At 44.6% G+C, this 21,685-nt stretch overlaps 4 protein-coding genes across 8 annotated transcripts; 2 read left to right on the forward strand and 2 right to left on the reverse strand.

Annotated features, from left to right (window-relative positions):
- Window positions 1-6,122: 6,122 nt before the first annotated feature.
- Window positions 6,123-7,181, reverse strand: LOC9654878. Its single transcript, XM_002964593.2, has 2 exons — window positions 6,955-7,181; window positions 6,123-6,886 (listed from the first exon to the last, which is right to left on the reverse strand). Exon 2 carries the CDS (start codon window positions 6,784-6,786, stop codon window positions 6,238-6,240), a length of 549 nt encoding a protein of 182 aa, XP_002964639.2. The 5' UTR covers window positions 6,787-6,886; window positions 6,955-7,181; the 3' UTR covers window positions 6,123-6,237.
- Window positions 7,182-7,513: 332 nt separating this feature from the next.
- Window positions 7,514-11,885, forward strand: LOC9654879 (E3 ubiquitin ligase PARAQUAT TOLERANCE 3). 2 transcript variants are annotated; one of them, XM_024669255.1, is made up of 15 exons: window positions 7,514-7,889; window positions 7,945-8,038; window positions 8,112-8,201; window positions 8,263-8,297; window positions 8,362-8,424; window positions 8,479-8,635; window positions 8,688-8,836; window positions 8,892-9,062; window positions 9,114-9,377; window positions 9,441-9,485; window positions 9,541-9,724; window positions 9,783-9,878; window positions 9,928-9,958; window positions 10,009-11,585; window positions 11,707-11,885. In XM_024669255.1, the coding sequence occupies exons 1-14, from the start codon at window positions 7,715-7,717 to the stop codon at window positions 11,575-11,577; spliced, it is 3,123 nt and encodes a 1,040-aa protein (XP_024525023.1). In that variant the 5' UTR covers window positions 7,514-7,714; the 3' UTR covers window positions 11,578-11,585; window positions 11,707-11,885. The 2 variants fall into 2 exon arrangements, with proteins under 2 accessions (XP_024525023.1, XP_024525024.1); XM_024669256.1 differs by having other exon boundaries at window positions 9,123-9,377.
- Window positions 11,886-16,008: 4,123 nt separating this feature from the next.
- Window positions 16,009-20,938, forward strand: LOC9654880 (mediator of RNA polymerase II transcription subunit 15). Of its 4 annotated transcripts, XM_024669069.1 has the most exons (9): window positions 16,009-16,631; window positions 16,723-19,348; window positions 19,398-19,446; window positions 19,499-19,698; window positions 19,747-19,863; window positions 19,923-20,172; window positions 20,283-20,346; window positions 20,398-20,457; window positions 20,526-20,575. In XM_024669069.1, exons 2-6 carry the CDS (start codon window positions 16,758-16,760, stop codon window positions 20,155-20,157), a joined length of 3,192 nt encoding a protein of 1,063 aa, XP_024524837.1. In that variant the 5' UTR covers window positions 16,009-16,631; window positions 16,723-16,757; the 3' UTR covers window positions 20,158-20,172; window positions 20,283-20,346; window positions 20,398-20,457; window positions 20,526-20,575. The 4 variants fall into 4 exon arrangements, with proteins under 4 accessions (XP_024524837.1, XP_024524835.1, XP_024524836.1 ...); XM_024669067.1 differs by having other exon boundaries at window positions 20,283-20,457; window positions 20,526-20,938; XM_024669068.1 differs by lacking the exon at window positions 20,283-20,346 and having other exon boundaries at window positions 20,347-20,457; window positions 20,526-20,583.
- On the reverse strand, window positions 20,474-21,644 carry LOC9654110 (MORN repeat-containing protein 3). The gene is made up of 4 exons (XM_002964595.2): window positions 21,427-21,644; window positions 21,212-21,366; window positions 20,965-21,139; window positions 20,474-20,907 (listed from the first exon to the last, which is right to left on the reverse strand). Exons 1-4 carry the CDS (start codon window positions 21,605-21,607, stop codon window positions 20,597-20,599), a joined length of 822 nt encoding a protein of 273 aa, XP_002964641.2. The 5' UTR covers window positions 21,608-21,644; the 3' UTR covers window positions 20,474-20,596.
- Window positions 21,645-21,685: the final 41 nt, after the last annotated feature.

A 21,685-nucleotide genomic window follows, 5' to 3' on the forward strand; every position in this document is an offset into this window, starting at 1 on the left:
TATATATATATATATATATATATATATATATATATATATATATATATATATATATATATATATATATATATATATATATATATATATATATATATATATATATATTCTAATATAGCAATTTTTTAGCCTATAAATATTTTTCAAATATTTTAGATATTATCTTAAGATATAATTATCCTTTTTTTGTTTAAAGAAATTTTTAAAAAATCTTATAAATTATGAATTTTTTTTAAACATCTTTCAATCTAATAAAAATAAAATTACCTTTAAGATTGAAGCATAAGAAATCAATCTTGCATTTAAAAGTGTCATCTTGAGTCTCTAGACTTCACCATTAATACTCAGAAATAGAAAGTTGTAATTAAAACTATTTAGGACTAAATAAACAAGTGAATAAGCACTTAAACCCTATCCTTATCTTTTTTGTATTCCATCATTAATGCACATCCATATGCTCAAGATCCAAAGAATAATGCTAAGCCTATCCTTACTCACAATTTTGATAAGAGCTTTTTTATAGATTAAATAATTTAAGTTGCTTTTCTTTCTCATCCTTTGTGTGTTTGTTTATATTTAATTTAAGAATTGCTATAATAGTGCATAAGATCAAACTAAGCAAATCAATCATTCTTCTCTTTTATTTTCTTTTTCTCTTTCTCTCTCTTTTGCGATACAAATTTTTCGTTAGTGACCACAATTTTTTTTTCTTTAAAGATCATGAAGAATTCGAAAAGAAAAGAGTTGTCTTTATTTTCTTCTAAAGTAAAACAAAATTCCTTTGCCATGAAGTTCTTTATAATAATATTGATGATTGATTTTAGGCCCTTTATGCTTTATATTTTATCCTCAATAAACTTATGAATTTTTTCTCTATCCTTTTACTCCTTCCCCTTTGAACTTTGTGTTTATGCTCACTAATATAAATTGTTAAATGAGTGTTATATAGTTAGTAATAATTTATCTTGGTACTGCAAATAGAATAATATTGTGGAAAGACTTTGTATTACAAACAACGTAATGATCTTTTATTGTCACAAATATAACTTTGGGTATTGAAAGATATATATGTCAATCAGTCTTTATAAATAATCTCAATTTACTACCACAATTGTAGGAAATAAATATTATTGTTTTACTTTGTTAGCCCCTATTGTTTAAGTGTTAGTAAAAGCTTTTGATAGGCTTGTGGACCACTCTTGAGCTCACAAGCTGAAGAGTTGAGTTTGTGAGTTAAGCTCAATTTTCAACTATAATTTAATACAATATTATAAACTTTAAGCTATTAAGGTTATGATGAACTTAATTATTTTAGAACTTTCTACACATTATATAGATTAAAATGTTCTAAAGGACACTTCTTGTTATAAAAATTTAAATATTAATTATATGCCATAATAGGGATGTTTGTTAGAACATATAATAAGATGTTTGCAAAAAAATATTCTTGTCACTTTTTTAAACCTGTACTCTATGCTTGCTAGTTAGTAAATGTCAAGTTTTTCAGAATTAGAAATTTATTAAACTTGAAATAAGATTCAATGTAAAATGTTTGGAAGGAAAAAAAAAAACTATTGATGTATATAAAAGAGACACTTAGTTCTTCTTTAGCAACCATCTCAGAATAATTAATATAACTAAAGACTAATAAGAAATATTAACATAGACCTAGTCAATGAAGATGAATGTGAAAATAAACAAAAAATTTAATTTCTCATATGAACTCAGAAGAAGAAAATGATTTTTTAAGATGACAAAATGATGACAAAATTGAAAAACAAAAAAAATCATAATGAAATAAGGAAATTTCAAGAGAAGAATGACAAGAAGCTAAAAATCTTATCAAAATAGTGCAACAAGGCTGTAAGAAACAAATCCCAAAGCCCCAAAAGTGGAGCTGAAGGCTCATGTAATACTGCGGTGTTTCAAAATATTCTCCCAAAGTCTTAAACTAAGAAAAGGAAGAAGAGCAATTCTTTTATATTGTAGCACACTTTATCTCTCTCCCCTTAAACTAACTGGAAAGGGGGCATTTGCTTGATGAGAGAGCCCTTAGTGGCTATTTTATCCCCATTTGTCCCCCAAGGTTCTAAAGATTCACGGTGACAATATATCCAAATCTCATCCCATGATCACATGCGCTACACTTAACCCCCCTTTAGAGATCTCAATGTCCTCATTGACTATTGACTAATAACCTCTACTGAGCCAAGGGGAACCAGCACCTCCATTTCCAACCCATTTCTTTATTTCCATCGAACCCGTGCCATTTGCTTTGATACCAACTGTAGTGCACCTTATTTCTCTCCCCTTAAGCCAACTGGAAAAGGGGCAATTGCTTGATGAGAGAGCCTTTAGTGGCTATTTTATCCCCATTTGTCCTCCAAGGTTCCAAGGATCCACGGTGACAATATATCTAAATCTCATCCCATGATCACATGCGTTACATATATAGTGATCAAGAATGCAATCATGTGACAAGGAAGTCCTAGAGGCAAATGGGGTGTAATGGTTAGACATATGGGCCTTGACTTAGTGGTAGTGTTTGCAAACATGGCTGTGGATGGAAAGGGACTTGGTACCAAAAAAGGGATATTGGGGAAGGGTTTTCCTTATATTTATGAGCATTCTAAGGATGCTAAGGAATGGATGATCAATCATGGACAAATGGCTTAATCCTTAAAAGACGGGACTGTGATGTAGGTGGTGTTGGATCACCAATGTGACAAAAGTGAATAGACATAACCTTAGCGTAATGTGTTGATATGTCAATGGTAACTTTGGGTGTCGATTACAGGATCAAACATATGGAGCACTTGGACCAAATGAAAAGCTTGAGTGGCATAGATGCCATTTTCAAAGCTGGCAAGTTGCTAAGTCCGAAATAAGATTATGGAGATTGTGAGTAACACTCTTCCATATGGTTGAAGGTGTGGTTAAGTGATTAAAATAGAATGGAAACATCTAATTGCTTACAAGGACCTTTAATAATAAAAATCTAAAATAAAAAACAATTAAGAAATTGCAATCCAACCCTTAATAAAACATGAGAAGCAACCACAACTTATAAACAAAATTCACGAACAAAGTATCACTCTTACCCATATTTATTCTTTTGCATATCACCCCATATTTGAAGAACTAATTAATCAAAATTTGTCAAACACCAACATAAGCACAATCAACTCAAGTAAAAAAAAATAGCAATGCTTTAATTCATAAAATTAACATTTAATCTAGTGACTTTGATAAGAATGTACCATGTATTCTAATCCAGATAAAAAATAACAAAATCCCTCAGAAAATAATTAATAAAGTTGCAAATATCACTATTGTCAAATACTTAATATATAAAACAATAGAACTTGGACCAATTCAACTAACACTCTTCAATATAGAAATTGTTGACAAAAAAAATATATAACCATTTAGAATCATCTGAAATATCCTAATCAAGATCAAAGATTAAGAGTTCAATTTCAAAAGTAACTTTTATTATATTTAAGATAGTTAAAAAACAATAGTCTTATTAAATATTTTTTGGATAAATCTAGCTTAAGATAGCAAATGCAGTCACATACTACTGAAAGAACATAATCACCTTTGAGAAACATTAAAGTATTCCTTAACTCTCTAAAGTACAACAAAGATAATTCTGAAGAAATTCTGACAAATTATTATTGAATGTTATAATTGAAATGACAACCTCAATGATTATGAAGAAGTATAAATCTTGAAAGCATATGCAAAATTAAAGTCCCTTTTTAAAGTTGATCTCAACTGAGTTATCCTAAACCCCAATTTACTCAATAAAATTTAAAATTCAAGAAAATAAACTCAAGAAAAAGTTCTTGACTCAAAAAAATCTAACACTCAAAACTATACCAACAAATGCTTAGAAAATAGTGTGATCAATTGAGAATCAAATTTAAGCAACTCTAACCAATTTAAAAACAAATTAATTTCAAAGAAGAACTAACTATTTGATAAAAAAGATCTCAACTCATGCCAATTTTTAACCTTAAATAATTAATTGAATAAATTAACTTATGAATGGAAAATGATCTAAAGAAAGCTTTATATTGATAAAAATTTAGAGCATGAGGAAGCAATTGACATTCTTGATAAGTACAAAGATGCTCTTAGACAAATTTGTAACAAATCCCTCCTAAAATATGCATACTCTAAATCAAACTTTTCTATTGAATTATAGCAAAGAAACAATTAACATATTGAATAAACCCCACTATGCAATTGAAAGTTTGATAATTTTGAGCAAATTAATTTCATTTACCTAATTCAAAATCCAAAATGGATATCACCACTAGTCATTATTCTTAAAAATAATGGAAAATTTAGAATTTATATCAACTAACAAAAACTCAATGATGCAATATGAAATAACACATTTCTAATTCCTTTCTCTAATGAGAATTTGGATACAGTCACTAAACACAAAACATACACATTGCTCCATGATTTTTTATGATACAACCAAGTTCATATTACACCTGAAGATCAATATAAATAGTTTTTATCGGCCTATAAGGTGTTTATATTTATCTATGTATGCTATTTAGTCTTTCTAACACACCATTTACTTTTTAGAAAATCATTTTACCTTATTCATGCAAGTTTTCGTACATGACTTTAGCAATTTTAGGAATAAAAAACACAATCTCTAATGTCTCCAGAAATGGTTTGTCGAATGTTGAGAAAACAACATCATCTTAAATCCTAAATAGTGGACTTTCTTTATCAAAATTTAGAGTTTTACTTGGATATCTACAAAGAAAGCATCATTATCAATAAAGACAAAACCCTCACCATCAACACCATGCAACATCAAAAAAACATCACTGAAATTCAAATCTTTCTCAGCAAAATGGGATATCATTGATGATTTATTAAAGACTACATTAAAATTGCAAAACCACTAACCGAACTTTTAGAAATTAATCAACTTTATAAATGAACTCAAGAATGTCAATAATCTTTCAGCATAATCATTAATTTATTGACAAAGGCTCTAAAATTTGTTAATCAAACTAAAGAAAAGAGTTCAATATTCAAGTTGATACCTCCCTCTATACAATAGAAGTGATTCTTTCACAACAACAAAAGGATCTTAAAAATTAACTAATTTACTATGCTAATCAAACACTTAATTCAATTGACATGAAATATGTTACCACAAAAAAAAAAAAGCACTCAAAATGGTCTACACATTCTAGAAAATTTGACATTACCTATTTAGCAATAAAGTGAAGATTATAGTAGACTATAACCTTTTCAACAAAACCATCCTCACTAGTAAAATTGCTCAATAATTTTTATTCCTTTAAAATTATAACTTTGAGATTATCCATAAATTTAGTAAACAACATGAATAAACTAACCACCTTAGCTACATTATAACAAGTGAACAACTAAAGTACAATATAAATATCTGACAACCCTAACTTTAATATTTTATTAGTCCATACTTTACCAACTTGAACTACAACTACTTAATAATAGCAAAGATACCAAGCCAATACACTACTTTTGACTAATGCAAATATTTATCATGAGGATAATATCATATTTAGTTGTGGGAGGAAGATTGTACAAGATAGAAGAAGTCAAAGTATCAATAATGATGGCAGAGTGGTGGAGACTTATGTTGGCTACAGTAAGACTACACCATGCGATCCATGAGGATTTTTATAAGGCACTAATATTCCTATATTAGATCTATTTATCAAGTATTTTACTAACATGACTTCATATCATAAAAAACTGACATATTCCTAAGTAGATTAGAGATCAAATTAAGCCTCCTCCAGTTGAACAAGGCTTTTATTCTCCAAAAAAACCAACTCTAAACTATTGTTAAGGCACAAAACCAACAAAAGAGCCTCAATAAAATGTTTTCTTATACATGAAACCAACAAAGAGCAAAAAAAAGTCTTCACTAGGCCTCTTCTAATGACAAGTAGAAATTGGTGCCAAATAAGTTTGAGTTTTAAAGAGACCAATGATCCAACCAAACCAAGAAAGGTCTTCAATTTTCTCTTCATGTATTGATCAAATTATCTATATTCAGCTTAAATGTTAGATTTACAAACTTTAAACATTTTGTAAGCAAATCAAAATAGATTAAAGAATATTCAGGAATATAGCTGAATATTTTAAGATTATCCACAAATTTTTTAATTTGTATTTTATCTCTCTAGATTGCTCCATCGATCGAGCAACTCACCCCCTCGCCGGCCCGGGCTGTGGAGGGGGCGGCGGCTGGTAGACGACGATGTCATCATCGTAGTAGAGCCTTTCGGGCCTCACTCCCAAATTAAGCAACCCTTTGCGCAAGCCCGATGGTCGGATCACCATGAAGCTCAAGCACAGACCTTTGCTCTCGCGCATTCCCTTGACGAGATCCGCGATGAGCACGCGCACGCTGCCAATCAGCTTGTCTCGCACCCACGCCTTGGTGTAGATCTCGATTGTCATGCCCGCGTTGATGCCGTGGCGCTCCACCAGATCGTCCATGTCCACGTAGAATGTGAGGATCGCGTTCCAGCTCGGGTTGCGCCCGCCCTTCCTGTCCACGGGCGTCGAGAGCTTGGTTTCGTGCTGTGAATCGATCCATGCCACCGCGTAGGCTCGCGTCCGCTGGAAGTATGACACCTTGGACAGCCTCTGGGCGGAGATGATGTGAATCTCCAGCGGCCTCTTCTTGTCCGGCACCACTTTGGGCGCCCTTCGTGGAGAGGGCGCCATGACGATCTTGGGCCGGGATCCCATAGGAAATCCCTTGAAATCCCTCCCGATTCACCGGAATTGGTCGATATTTCGAGCTGGATCGATCGTATCGACCGTGAATTGGCCAGAGAAGCTCTTCTCTCTAGCGAAGAACACAAGAAAGGATTAGGGCTCCATGCATCCAGCCAAGAAGAGAGCAACGGCGCTTACCGAATCGAGCCGAAAATCTCAATCCAGGGCTCCAAGCGATGATTTCGCGAGGAATCTTCAGCACCGGATCCTCCTCCTCCTCCTGGTGATCACGATCGACCGGTGAATGATCGTCGCCATGCGCTCCTCGAGCACGCGCGGCGAGAAAATTCTCGTGCTCGTGCAATAGTGACTGGCGATCCACCGGCCTGTGCCAGTGACCTATAAGCCTTTCCACCGGCTGCTCACAGAGAAGATAATTACAAAATGTGTGTTTGTGTGTGTTGTGTGTGTTCTATTTGGTAGCTATATAACGCCCAGGTTTACGTTGGTAACCTGTTATTTAATACGCGGTAAAATCGAAAAAAGTAAGAACTCGGTTAGGAAAAGATAAAGACAATTGTTCTCCGCCTCTTGTTTAAGAGAGACTTAAGCCTCGGCCGTATGATTATGGTTTATGCTTTGAGAATCAGGCATCTCAAATCTCAGCCGCTCGATCAAAGCGAATATCCTGAGCTTAAACCCTAGAGTCGGCCTTGAATCTTGGCCGTGCGATCCTAAACCCTGGAAATATCTTCAGATATCTATGTCTGCTGTGGACGAGTTTGTTTCTTCGTTGCGTTGTTGGGGGCGAGCCCTAGGTGTGGCACAGCTAGGGTTTGGTGTGGCGCCGGGGCGCTCATCGCTGGGCGCTCCCACGCATTCTGTCAGCCAAGGCGCGGTATCGATCGATTCTTTGCTGCCGCGCTCATCCCTGTGAGTGATTTCCTGGCGAATTGGAATGGCAATGGCGGTGCATTACAAGTTTAAGAGCGCCAAGGACTTCGACTCGGTGCCTATCGATGAGCATTGCATCTCCATTGGCAAGCTCAAGGAGAAGATTTTGCTCAAGCTCAAGCTGGGCAATGCGTCGTCGGATTTCGATTTGGTGGTTTCCAAGCCCGACACGGATGAAGGTTTGGATTTTTCTATCTTCTTGGCCCGCTGTTTTGATATTCTTTTTGATACCAGAATACTTGGATGAAGAGTTTATGCTCTGGGAGAATACGTCCGTTCTTGTAAGGAGAGTTCCTCGAAAGGCGATCGTGCAGGAAGCTGCTACCGAGTAAGCTGTTTGTGGTTGCTCGTTTCTTTCTCTTTTTTCATTTCTAAACTTTTTTTTTTTTCTTCTTTTCCAGGGCTGGCAAAATTAGTCCAGTCTGTATTACATCCGAGGAGGACGACAGGATAAAGGAGTTCGTCGACTCCTCCGCTGCAGAATGGCTTCGGTCAGTTTTTTATTGAATGCTCTCCGTTTTTAGCAAGTCTAAAGGCAGCCAAAATTTGCAGACAGACGAATGAAAATCAAGGACCGGGTGGTTCAGGTTTGCAGTTTGTTTAGTTTTTTTCTTTTTTCTTTGTGATTTTACTCATGGTTTAGTTCTATAGGATCTAGTTTTCAAAAGAAGGTTCCACACCAGGGGTACATTTGCCATCGCTGTGGAGTTGCAGGTAGTAAAAAGCTCATGCATAGTAAATACTGGAAACATTGTTTCTTGTGGTCAGGCCATTTTATTCAGCATTGTCCAACGAACGGCGATCCTTCATATGACGTGAAGAAAATGAAGATGCCGAGCGGGATTCCTAGGACGATGCTCGTCGCAAATCCTGATGGGTCCTATGCCTTACCAACCGGTGAAGCGGCAGCAATGCAACCAAACGAGTTCGTGCTTTGAATTGTCTACTATGAACTTATGCTAATTTGCTTGCTTCAGGGATGCTTTTGCAAAGGAGATTGAGGGAGTTATTCCTAGCGAACCTATTACGGACGTACCTTCTGAACTTCGCTGCCCTTTATGTCAAAATGCTCTCAAAGACGCGGTTCTTACTAGCAAATGCTGCTTTAAGAGTTATTGCGATACATGTAAGTTTGTTTCTGATGGTCATTGTGTTTTTTATGTTTTATGTTTGTTCACTAGGCATTCGTAACGTGCTTTTGGAGAAGACCACGTGTGTATGTGGAGCCAAAAACATTCGAGCTGACGACCTGCTACCTAACAAGACATTGCGCGAGACTGTTGATCGGCTGCTGTCAGGGGCAGCTTTGCCTTTGGTGAACACCACGAAAGCTGAAAAGCCTCAATCGCAAGGTTGCTTTGTCCTACCTTTGTTGCTCAGGCTGTTTTACGTACTTTATACAGCTTCTGCAGATTCGACGACAACGCATGTTGCTGTTGCTGATGGAAAAGCTGACGAAGGGAAAGATGAGTTCGAAGACGTGGAGGAGGTGGATTACGACGAGGAAGGTTTTGATGATCTGAATATTGACGATTTGGACATAGACGGAGAGCAGTCTGAGAAGACTCCGGAGTCGGATGCTACGAAAGCCCTTGCTGAAGCTGTCGAGGACAAAAGGTCCCCTGATGTCGCGGTAAAATCGAAGGAAGAGATCCATGACCAGCCTGGTACGATATATTTTCCTTCCTTCAGTACGGACTTTGTAACTCAGTGATGGTTGATGCATGTAGAGACTAAAATGGAGATGGAGGGCGTTGAACCTTCGAAACGCTCTGGTATCTACTGGGAATGTTTGTGCTCGCTTTTGACATCGTGTCTTGTCGTTGTCAGATGATCGGCAGGTGATACCAAAGCAACGCTCCGACGGTCGTGGGAATCCTTATGCCGTGCAGTACGCAGGATACTGGTCGGCGTCCCATATGATTGGGGATCCTGCTTGTAGACCTCCTCCTTATGGCTACGCTGGCTACTTTCCCGGATGCTTTCCGGCGCCCGCGCAATTTCCCTTTCAGCCGTAAGTCTCACATCGGTTCCCGCCTTCGACTTAACAGCTCTGTGCTTCCAAATGCCAGCTTTCCGGGGCCAAAATCGTCCAACAGGCCGCTGTCGCGGGAAGAGTTCGAGGCAAGAAAGGCCGACATCCAACGCAACCGCGGACACACGAACAGGTTTGCTCTTTCTTAAAGCTGCAAGCTCGTCCTCACTCTTTTCACGCAGAAACCGTGTCCGTGGCGAGGGATTTTACCAGGTAAGTAACTAACAAGCCCGGCATTTGTACCTATTAATACTTATGAGCAGATGCCCGATCGACGAGGCGGACGTCACGGTCGCGCCTACAAGCCACGGAGCAAGAGCCCCCCGCGCCGGAGGAGGAGCCCGGATAGGCAGAGGCTCCAAAGTAGCAGTCCTCCCAGGCGAGAGAGCACGAGTCCACCCAAATCCAGGCCTCGCAGAAGCATGAGCCCGGCCAGGAGAAGCAGCCCCGCCAGGCGTCGCCAGAGTCCTGTGGCGAGAAGCCACCACCACCACGACCACCACCAGCTGAGCCCGAGACTACGCTCCAGGAGCAAGAGCCCTCCTCGTCCTCTCCGGAGCGCGGGTATCAACAGGAGGCCGCCTCCTCACAGGGAGATGGATACAAGCCGGTGGAGTCCACAGCGGTGCCGACGCTACGGCGTTTCCAAGGTGGAGGAGAAGTTCTCGGCCAAGGAAGTTGTGAGGGAGAGTGCCTCCATGTCGGTCAGGGAGTGGCACGGCGGCAGCAGCAGGGGGTTTGTCGACTTGTCCCCCCGGAGGGAGCGGGAAATGATGGCCAGGGATCTTTACGACGATGATGTCAGGCTTGTTGGCAGAGCGCCAGAAGAGCGCTACGTAGCTCCTTCAAAGGCGATGGTGGTGAGGCCTACGTACATTGACGACAATGAGAATGGTCTGAGGCGTCCTCCAGTGGTGAGGAAGAAAATGGTGGCGAGGATGGCTCAGCGCGAGTCGTTTGGTGTGATGCGGAGGCCCGGTGGCGGCGTTGTGGACGGCATTTTTTATGGGATGGAGGTTCCAGCCAGGAGGACGAAGTCTGTTCTCCGGGCCGCGAGAGGGGCGTCGGCGGAGCTTCTGGACGACGTGTTGGAGGACAGGCGGTATATTGAAGAGGAGGAGACGAGGCAGAGGCCCGTGGTGGCGCTCCAGCAGAGGATGCAACGAAAGAAGAGCTTGATGCTAGTGAGAGCCGGAGCCGACGACGAGGAGGATGAGGATGAGGTGCCTGTGACTGTCCAGAGGAGGGCAGTGTTTGCGAGACCAGATGGTCTCCAGCGGCAGAGGTGCTTGGACGAGGAGGAGGAGGAGGATGAGCAGTGGATCGTGCACAGGACTTCCAAGTCGTGCATGCCGAGAAAGAGGCAGCGGGCACTGGGACCCAGGGCGAAGGCAATGGCTCGCCAGAGGATGGCTCTGTTGGAAGAAGAAGAAGAAGAAGTTGATGGTGGTGGTGGCGAGGAGTATGATGAGTTTGATGAGGACGATAATGGTATGGATGGCAATGAGGAAGACGAGGAAATGGAAGTGTCTCTTCCCATGAAGAGGAGGAGGTTGCTTGCAAAGCAGCGAGCACTCTTGCAGCAGCAGGCTGGGAATCTCGCCATGAGCAGGGGGAAAAGGAAGAAGATGAAAGCCGGGCAGGCGGTGAATGGTGGTGGAGCTCAAAACAACAACCAATGTAAAATAGTGAAAAGCGTTTTTGAAAGGATTAGTTTCACCAGCACAGCGAACACGAACAGGGCCGGGAAGAAGAAGCTTACCAAGTCAGGTGGTGGCGGTGGATCGGGAGGAGGACCGAGAACGGTGGTGTTCTACGGGGACGTATCGTGATCATAGAGGTACTCGCTCCCTCTTCACTAAGTTTTTGGTTTATCTGTAGGTAGTTACTTCTCGGCCGCGAGCTCTGTTTATATACGATTAGTTCCGCTGCGTCTTATGTTCTGTGTTTTGTGTTTCAAGGACTTACGTAGGTGGATCGCTGGTGGCCGGCTGAGCTTGGGATAACTCGTTACGATTTATGATCTGCCTGCGAATAATTTCCTTCGCTTGCCTAGGTAGGGGAAAAATATATATCCTTTCTTTGTCCCGTTGAGGCAGGTGACAATAATGCAAAGATCTGAGAGATTTAACGAGCAAAGGTACCTTGTAGAAACGAGCCGGCCAGTGGCGCTGGCCGCTGCAGAGAGAAAGAAGATACGCATGCATAACAAGGGCGTACAACTTAGATTCCGATGATTACGTACCTGCGGTGAAAGCGAAGAGTTGCATAAGTACGAGTTGTGCACGTAAGGTGCGGGGTGGGACCTCAGGGTGATACTACTAAACGTACAGAATGATAGAAAGAAGTCTTTCTTTGTGGTGATTCCTACCTGCAAAGACACAATCTCTGTCTTAGGACAGTTCTATATAAACTTCAAACCTTTCCACGATACGTGATGGAGTGGTCGGGCCGTTGTCATTATCCTTGCACGAAGAGGCTCTGGATTTTAAATGTATACCTTTTCTCTGGCGGACGACAGTTAGCTGCGCAGTTGACAAAGAAAAATAAAAACATACCCCCATTAACTGTCAAACCAGCAGATTTTGTGGAGCCGTCTGTGTCGTCCAGCGAAGACAAAGTCACTTTTTTTTATAGTGAGCGCTCGGCACCTGGTTGGCTTCCCCTGGATCCACACACAGAGACACCCACTTTAGTACACGAAAAAGGAAGTACACGGACATATGCCAGTGGAAAGGATAAAGATGACGATGATTAGCGGCCTGCGGTGAAAGCGATGTGCGTGTGTAATCCTTCGTACCTATGCACGTCCAGGAATCTTGCGCAACTCGCCGCCGCCGCCGCAACCTCCTTGACTGCGTTGATGTGTTCTATCCCGCGCACGTCGCTCTGACCGGACCTTCCTCCCCAGATATAGGTGGGTCCTGCTTGTCCGCTAGCTTCCCCTTGCTTGGGAGCATAAAACAACGCACCTGGATACGCTCACGTGCACAAAAGAATAACTGCTGCTGGTGGTACCACACAACCTGCCTGCAAGAGGAGCAATCGCCACAAGTCAAAACCAAATCTGGAGTTGGCATTAAGTCAAGAAAGTGAGCCCTCCCTGCTTGCTTGCATTAGCTGGCCGGCCTTTTACGCCCCGGAATGTGGTACCTACACATCCACTACGAAAACAAGAAGACGATGGATGGATGGATGGATGGATGGAAAGAAAAAAAGCGGCATTTATACTGACCTCGTCCTTTCTGAGTAATAGCCGGAAAATATACACAGGCCCTCTCGTCTCTGTAACCGTCTCCACGTGGTAGAAGTCCAAACGGCAGCCCAATGAATAACTACTTCAGCTGAAACCCCCAGTCCTGCATTGTGTATATAAGGGCTGGAGCGAGCTCTCTCGCCTCGGCCGGTGATGAAGCCTAATGGGTCATATCAGGACCAGGAAGCATACCCGGAATTGCCCGTGCCCGAGGAAGCCGCCTATACCAAAGACTGGAGGACCTTTGCACATCCGGCCATGGACGATATCTGACTTCCCCCACCGCCGGCGCCAGTTCCTGCTCAGAGAATCAAAGAGAGTCATTCCAGACGACGACGAGTACTTCGGCCAAAAGTGCACCGACATTACCGAAACACAGCGGCACCTGGTCCCGCTGCACGCGTTGCATCCCAATCTGCTCAACGCCCCGGACCCGTTCCACAACAGGAAGGTGACGTCCGTCACCGAGTACATCTCGCACATGGGAAAGCCGCGGACGGGACCTCTGATAACAACGGAAGCGTCACCTTATCACGGGAACAAAGCAACGAGCATCACCGAGTACCTGAGGTATGTGCCTCCCGCACACCTGGGAAAGGATGGACAGGACGCCGTCTTGCCTCACTACGGGATAAAGGCCACTGACGCCACTGGTGCGTTTGACGAGCGGGCTGAGCCGACCATCTTGACTTACATGCTGCCACATCGTCCGAAGACCGCACCCACGGTCGTCTTCCCGCAGCATGTAAGCCCAGCGGTCCTGGTCAATGCGATAGCGGAGAGAAGACGGATGTTCCTGGAGAAGCCGCAGCCGCCTTCCATGCCGAATTCTGCAAGAGCACCCGACAAATCAGCACCAATGGGCGAAGCTTTGGTGAATACCGGTTGTAGTACTGCGAGGTCCGACGCGGGTATAAGCTATGGAGATACGACTGCTCGCCCGAAGACTGCTTCTTCTCTCCCAGAAACAAAGCCGTCAGCTCCAATGAGCGCAAGGCTACCGGAGAGTTCCTGTCCCACTCCTCGGTCCGACCGTGCTGCTCCACCAACACCGAAGTCTTCTAGACCAAACACTGCAAATGATGCTCAAACGATGAGAACCATTGGCAAAACTGGTATTGACCAAACACCGAGGACCCCAACCGTTACTGATGTAAGGACAGCACCTGGAGTGGCAACAACAGGCGGCATCCAGACACCTTGGTCTCCTGCTCGTTCCTGTGCCAGCACATCCAGGTCCAATGCCAGTGGCAAGTTAAGCTCAAACGGTTCCGAAACACCAGCATCTGTGTCAACTACACCTCTTTGCGGTGAGCCTTCAAGAAACCAGAAGCCCTGCGGAGCTGAGTTGTTGTCCAAGGCTGCTGAGAAACTCGGACCGGACAAGATTCAGAGGATAACCAATTGGAAGGGCCTCTTTGCCGAGTCCAAACCAAGGATGGCATGGAGATGTTAGCCTAGGACGACCTGTACATTTACTGGAAAGGAAAAACTGAACCTTCTAGCTCAGTGATGCTTGAGATTCCACTGGATATTGCATCTCGTTTTCAACATCCTCACAAGATGGCAGGCCTTCGGACTGTCATCGAGGACAAATCTGTAAAGCTTAAGGAGTTCCTGCATATCGCAAGTGTCAAAGAAGAGGCAACAAGATTGCTGGCAACAAGACTACCTGGATACAGCATTCCGAGGCTCTTGCGGTGAATTGGACGCCTGTATTCCTCTGTAAAAGCAGGCATATGAGAAACACGAACGAAATACCGTTGATACATACCTTTAAGAGCTCCCTCACATTAGCATCTATTCCCTCAAAGCGAAAGGCCAGGGTGATCGAGGACACGGCTAATGCTGCAGGCCTAAATCTGAGCATTTCGTATTCGGTGAGTGAGAGACACGCCAGGAACTCTGCGGTTCTAGCGATTTTGGTGCTCGCGTTGACGCCTTCAAGATAATACCTTCACAGCGGAGTACATTACATAAAAGAGAATTAACTCCAAAAAACCAAACCTTAGAAAGATCATTGCAGTTGGCACTTCACACTTGTAGCAAATCGCCTCCAGTAAAATGCGTTCGGCAGTAAGAACGTCATGGATCTTATAGCGAAAGAGCTCGCTGAGCTGAAGAACAGGCCTGATTTAACCAAAACATTAAACACCAAGTCAAGTCACAGGATTACTCACGAGAACTTCGCCTTGTTCTCTTCATATTTGATGGCCACGGCCATGCATGCAACGGCAAATATCCCAAGTACGCTCTTCGCGATGCAGTTCTTCATAGCCAGTAAAAGCATATCCAAAAACGTCGTTGCGAGAAAAACTGTCTCGTTGTGTACTGCCATGCACTAAATGGAGCTAGACGAGTAGAAAGAAAAAGCTCTAGAAATTACATTAAAGTACCTGGAAGAACTTTACGACGATAGATCCTCTCGCTACGGAGTCCAAGCAACATGTATCATCCAAATATCCCCATAGAAGCGTCTGCTTCGCTTCTAGATGAAGCAATGCTTCCACATGGTCCAGACGGAGCCTCTGATAAACAAAGCATTAGAGAATTTCCAGCAGTAGCATCAAGAAATCGATGACCTTGTTGGCATTTTGGGATGTATCACTCGTAATACAGCTTCCATCGCTGCCGCTGCTGGTGCTACCACTGGCAGAACATTGGCCTCTCTTCCTCTTCTTCACAGGGACGAGAAGTTGAGCATCACGCTCTCTAGCGGACGGAATGCGATCGAAATCTACAAGACAACAGCGATTATCGTTACCAGGCACCACGATTTCACTGATTTCCAGCGCGATGTACCCGGCCGCCTCGAAAATCTTGCGCATCGAGGCCTCCATTGCAACTCCCAGGCGCCGGCCTCGCAGCGCGCCATTTTCCCTGCTCAAAAATCCCCCAAAACCCTAGCGAGCGGCTCAACGGACAGGATCGCGTGAAGGGAGTCAACCATTTGAAAAACGCAACGCCCTTGGCGCCAGGCGCCGGCTGGCTATTCCAAACCGGAAGGCCGAATGGCCAGCTCATTCCGTTCCGGAATCCGCCAACCCCTTTGCTAGATACAGCGGCGACGCTAAAATGTGCCAGTGCTGCTAAAGCCATTGTGTGTGTGTGTGTAAGCATCCTTCTCGTCGCCCACAACACCACACACACACACTCACGACGCAACACTCTACGCGTCACTCATTGGCCCTCAAATCCCTAATTTCTCTTTGGGCGGGATGCTTGGCGCTTGGCGCTGGCTGCTCGAGCTGCTGGATTAGATGGAGGCGGCGGCAGCTAGCAGCTCCACAGATCAGGGGATGCTTCGTCGGCGAGAATGCTAGCGGAACGCTTCCATAGGGGTAAGCTAGGGTTTTTCGCCGCGCGCCTGTGCGGGGAGCTAGGGCGGTAGCTCCGGAGGGCCCGAGAGCAGCAGTAGCAAGATCTATCGCTGGCGTCGTCGCTCTAGGCTGTGGATTGTCGGCAATGGAAACCTCGGAGGCCGTGCATTTCGTTCGAGACGATGCCGTCGCGCGTCAAAAACCCTGGATAGGGTTTTTGTAGATTCTGGAAGGAGAGAGCTAGCGTCTCATCCCATCTCGGTCAATGCCTGAGGAGGAAAAACTAGCTCTTCTCACGATACTTCTTCTGGTAAGCTTATTCATTAATTTCCATGTTTTCTCTTCTTTTATCCTTCACCTGTAACTCATCTTCTTTCGGTTTTCCCTTTTTTTCCATTCAGATAAACGAAAACATTTGGTGACAAGCGGTTTCTCCATGTTTCAAAATGGTATGTCTGAAGAGGTTCAGAACTACTTTGTGCAGGAGGATGCTTCACCTGCTAGGCCATACCGTGGTGATCAGGGAATTTTTCGGAATCAGTTTGTCGATGCGAGGACGCAGATGATGGGCCACCAGCATTTCTCATATGCTGGAGCTGCATTACCTCACAAGATCCCCAATGGGGATTTTTTCGATCCCAGGTTGCAAAATAGGGGACAGTTTCATCAACAACAACAGCAGCAGCAGTTCTTTGATCCTGTTCTCCAGCAGCAGCAGCAGCAGCAGCAGCAGCAGCATCAACAGTTCTTTGATCCTGTTTTACAGCATCACCAACAGCAACAGCAGCAGCATCAAGCTTTTTACGACCAGTCCTTCCAAGCTATGCAGATGGAAAAGCTGAGGCACCAGGAGCTTCTCTTAGGCCAGGGACAGGGGCATGGTTTAGGAATCCAGCAGCTAGCTAGAGCTCATATGGGAACGCCTCAGGTAGACAGTTATCCTATTAGGAACGCTTCCATTCAGCCGGCACCACTCTACGGATTCCCGAACGACATGAATCAGCAGCGCCTCGTTGGAAAGCATATGGAGGCGTTCAATGGTGCCCAGTCGGAGAGTGAAGCTATCGATATGAACGATCTGTTTGGAGGAGTCGAGAAGCTTTTTGCTGACGATTCGGTGCAAGAGAGCAAGTCTGCGATTCCTGGTTTCGGTAGCTTGGGGGCATCTCTTATCAATGGTTGCGAGGCTGAGCTGTTTGGAGATGGTGGTACGCCTTTCTTCGGACGATGCATGCAGAAAGCTGATAATCAAGAAGCATTCCGGCCGGCCTTTTCTCTTGGTATGCAAGATAGTAACCACAGGCCGTCATCGGCGGATGGTGGTACACAGTTTTTAGGACGAGGCATGCAGAAAGCGGAGAGTCAAGAAGCATTCCGGCAGAACTTTCCTACTGGTATGCAAGATAGTAACCACAGGCCGTCATCGGGAGATGGTGGCTCATCTTTCTTTGGACGAGGCATGCCGAAAGCTGACACCCAAGAAGCATTCCGGCCGGCCTTTTCTCTTGGAATGCAAGATAGTAACCACAGGCCGTCGTCGGGAGGTGCTCAGGTTCGGTTCTCTCAGAATTCTTCTGAAGGTGGGCCTTGGTTGAAAGATACAACAGTTCCTACCGGAGAACTTGGCGGCAACAGGCCTGCTGCTCCTTTCAAGAATCCCGTCTCGAAACCAGCCTTCGCCACACGACAGTTTTTTCCAAAGGCTGAGCTGCGTTCGCCAGCTTTGGCAGACAACATTCGGCCTGCCAGTGCCCAAACGTCAGACAACTCAAACATATTTCAGAGCAAAGACAAGGACGAGGTGTTGGCGGCTAAAGTTTTTGAAAGCTCTGCACAGAGCAAACCAACGGGGGCTGGACTGATAAGCTCACCTTTGCCGTTGCAAACTCCGTCGCAGCAAGAAAGGCAAGTGTTGCAGTCCAGTTCGAAAAGGCTTGGCAGCGACATTCACCGGATCTCCAGGGATTATTCCTGGCAGACAACCAGTATGTTTGGACATGCTCAACACAAGCCTGTAGAGTCTGATTCGATCTACGACGTGGTTCAGCTGCAGCATCAAAACCGTGTTTCTCCTGCTGCCTCGCAAGCCCCACCAGTTCAGTCGACTAAACCCCCAGAGCCTCAACTAAAGCAGATAACCGAGGAAGCGAATCAGCAAGGTGGTGGGGCTGCGTTGCCAGCTTCGAACTTTACGACATTGGGGCATTCCAAGCCAGCTACACCTCAGCAGCTTCTTCAGGTGCCCAAAGACATGCAGCCAGTGGATATGCAAAAGTCGCAAAACGTTTCATCTTCAAGCAAACCAGACTTCAAAAGTACAGCTGACGAGCAAGCGGTGGCGAATCAGCATGGCGGGCAAATGCTTAGCGTGAGCACGGCTGCTTCAAGCTTTACGACAATGGCACACTCGAAACTCATCGCACCTCAGCAGCTACAAGTTCCTAAAGACGTGCATCATGTAGAGTCGCAGCAAAGGTCGCAGATGCAAGTTCCTAAAGACGTGCAACCGGTAGAGTCGCAGCAAAGGTCCCAGAACGCTGCAACTTCCGTTCAACCAGGCAAATCAGAGCCGCAGCTAACGCAGGACTTGCAATCTGCAGCAGACGAACAACCTTTACCTGAGTTGGCAAATCAGCAAAGCGCGCAGTCGAGTTTTGGACATGAAAAGCTGGTCGCATCTCAACAGCTCCTTCAAGTTCCTAATGACTTGCAACCTCCTCAGAAAGCTCCTCAGGTTTCTCTACACCAACAACGTGTAGAAGCGGCTTTGCAAGCGTATGCTTTGGCCAAGGGTGGTCTCGTACCACAGGGATCCGAGCAAGCTGGAACTTCTACTATAGGACCCGGTAAAAGCAGCAGTGATTCCAATGCTCAAGGTAACGTTGGAGAAGCCATGAAACAACAGCTGCTCTTGAACTCCACTTTTGCGAGTTCCGTTCTCCCCAAAAAGAGAAAGGTTGAAGTTCCACCTTTGATTCCATGGCGGACAGCTATTTCTCAGTTGACGGGCGCCCTTCCTACGATCAGGTACTTCTTTATTTAATTGTTTCCAATTCCTGACTTTCTGTCTCATCAGACCTGCTGAGCTTCAATGGGCAACTGATACGAATCGGCTTCCAGAAAAGGTTTGTCCGATACTATGGTTCCGTTTGTTAATTGCTTTCTTGTGGTAAACAGGACATTGACGAAGAGTATTATGCCCAAGATGAAAGCTTTCACTTCGTGGCCCGTGCTAAACAAAGACTAAAACTAACAACTCAGCTGATGCAGAATAGCTTACCTCCTGTACCAGCCGCATTGATGCAAAGTAGTTCTGTTGAAGATCGGGAATGTGCAATGTACGTCCTTGCACGTCTGTCCTTGGGAGAAGCTTGCAGGTAATGTTTTTGGCGTTTCCTTGTCTCCCCTTACACACCAGTTGGCAGGATCACCGCGAATGAGGATGGACCTCAAGCGAAAACTAACACGATAGCTGCAACCTCCGAGTTAATAGCCGAGGGATTCAAAGATAGGATCAAGTACCTGGAGAGAGTTCTACAAAGGTATAGTCGACATATTAACTTCGCATTTCACCTCGCGGCCTACTTTACTGTATTTGTAGATTGGACACACTGCCGTTGACGCAAGAGTTCGTGAAGAACATGCAATACCTGGACAAAGTTTGTGTCACCAACCGGCTCATGAAATGCCATCAAGAGCTGTTTCCGGTGAACTTCACCTCCCAGAGACGCATCCAGCAAGTACAAAGATCCTGTCCCCAGCCATACGTGACAGTGATTCCAATGCCGAGCGCAGTCTTTCCACTACCTGAAGAGTTCCAATTGGTCTCTCTTTAGGATGTATTATAAAAGGTATGTCTTTTCTTCAAATTTCGACTTCGGTGGAATTTGTAAGTCCGTGTACAGGCAACGGAAACAATGCGCCAGCCTTACACGAGACGGCGTGTTTTTTTTTCTTTTAGGCACACTGACTCGCTGACTCGCAGCCTTGAATTTTCCACTAACCAAGGTTTTGCTCAAGCTCAGGTACTGGTCTGTATCTCGGTTTGGATTGATTGTTGGATGCGAGGCAGGCAGTCAACACGGATAGCTTTCGCATTGGTTCCGCTTTGCACAAGAGTAGTCATTCAGCTCAAGGTGAGAGAGTGCCTCGTGTTTGAAAAAAGCTTTGTTACTGACATCGTTCTTTTGGAATGGATACACAGGAAACTCTCGAGAGATATGTTTCGTGCTTCCAGCGATGCCTGGAACTGCTATAGAACTTGGGCGATCGCCCTCAAATGGACGAGATCTGCCTGGGTGTGAGCTTCATCCTGTCGGCGTGGCCCAGGCTGCTAAAGCTGTGAGTTCTCACTTCCTCGCCCGCTAGATGCTGCGTGATGAGCTCGGGTGCAAAGCTGCAGGCGTTTTCGATCTCCAGATACGGGATGTGCTTGTCCTGCTCGCTGGTGTTGGAATACGTCCCGCAGATGGCTACGTCCTTTTTCCATAGGCCTTCGTACTTGGAGCACTTGTCGCCATAGTAGTAAATGCCTTTGCCTTCCTTCATGTCGTTCACGAATGAGCCTTTGTACAGATCGCCATTCACTGCAAGAAGGAAAAACCCAAGTTTTCAGAAGCCACAGCTTGCAAGCTCGTCGATACCCATTTTGAGTAGACCCACGCCTTCTCTCTTGTCATTCACCCATTGTCCATGGTAGACGTGGAATCCGTTCGTTAACTGGCACCGATAGAACTGCTTGCCAACACCGTTGCGCAAGCCATACGCAAAGTTTCCATCGTAAGTTTCTCCAAAGGCACCATGTAGCAATCCGGGGCCCTGAGCAAAACAAAGAAAAAATCGTAAGCAAAGAATCCATTCCTCCAAGAATCGAGGAGCGAAGAACTTAACGTGTTTCTTGCCTTCCTTGTAATGCCCCTTGTAAACCACACGGTACTTGTCCACCTCCTCGTCGGCGAGATACAAAGTGCCATAGCCATCCCTCTTTCCATTCTTCCAATCACCCTCATACCTTATCCCAGTCTTGTAGTTGTGGATTCCAGCGCCTGGAGGAAACGAACGCGCAGAGATTTAGACGATCCGGAAGCTAGAATCTGGGGACTCACCATCGCGCTTGTTCTTGTCCCAGCAGCCGCGATACACATCGCCATGGACCCAGTAGACATTGTGGCAGTAGCCGTGCTTGTCCGCGAGCCGATCGTTGATCTGCCATAGCCGCTCCTTCTTCTCCTCCTTCTTGCCCTTGCCGCGATCGCTGGAGATCGTCGGGCTCGGCAGCATTTTCATCGCTCTCACCGCGCACCGCCATCCAGACCTAAATTTCAAGCAGCGCCAAAACCTTCCTTCTCCCTCCGAAATTTCAGG

The sequence above is a fragment of the Selaginella moellendorffii genome, unplaced genomic scaffold (genome assembly GCF_000143415.4).
Source record: "Selaginella moellendorffii unplaced genomic scaffold, v1.0 SELMOscaffold_4, whole genome shotgun sequence".
NCBI classification, from domain to species: domain Eukaryota; kingdom Viridiplantae; phylum Streptophyta; class Lycopodiopsida; order Selaginellales; family Selaginellaceae; genus Selaginella; species Selaginella moellendorffii.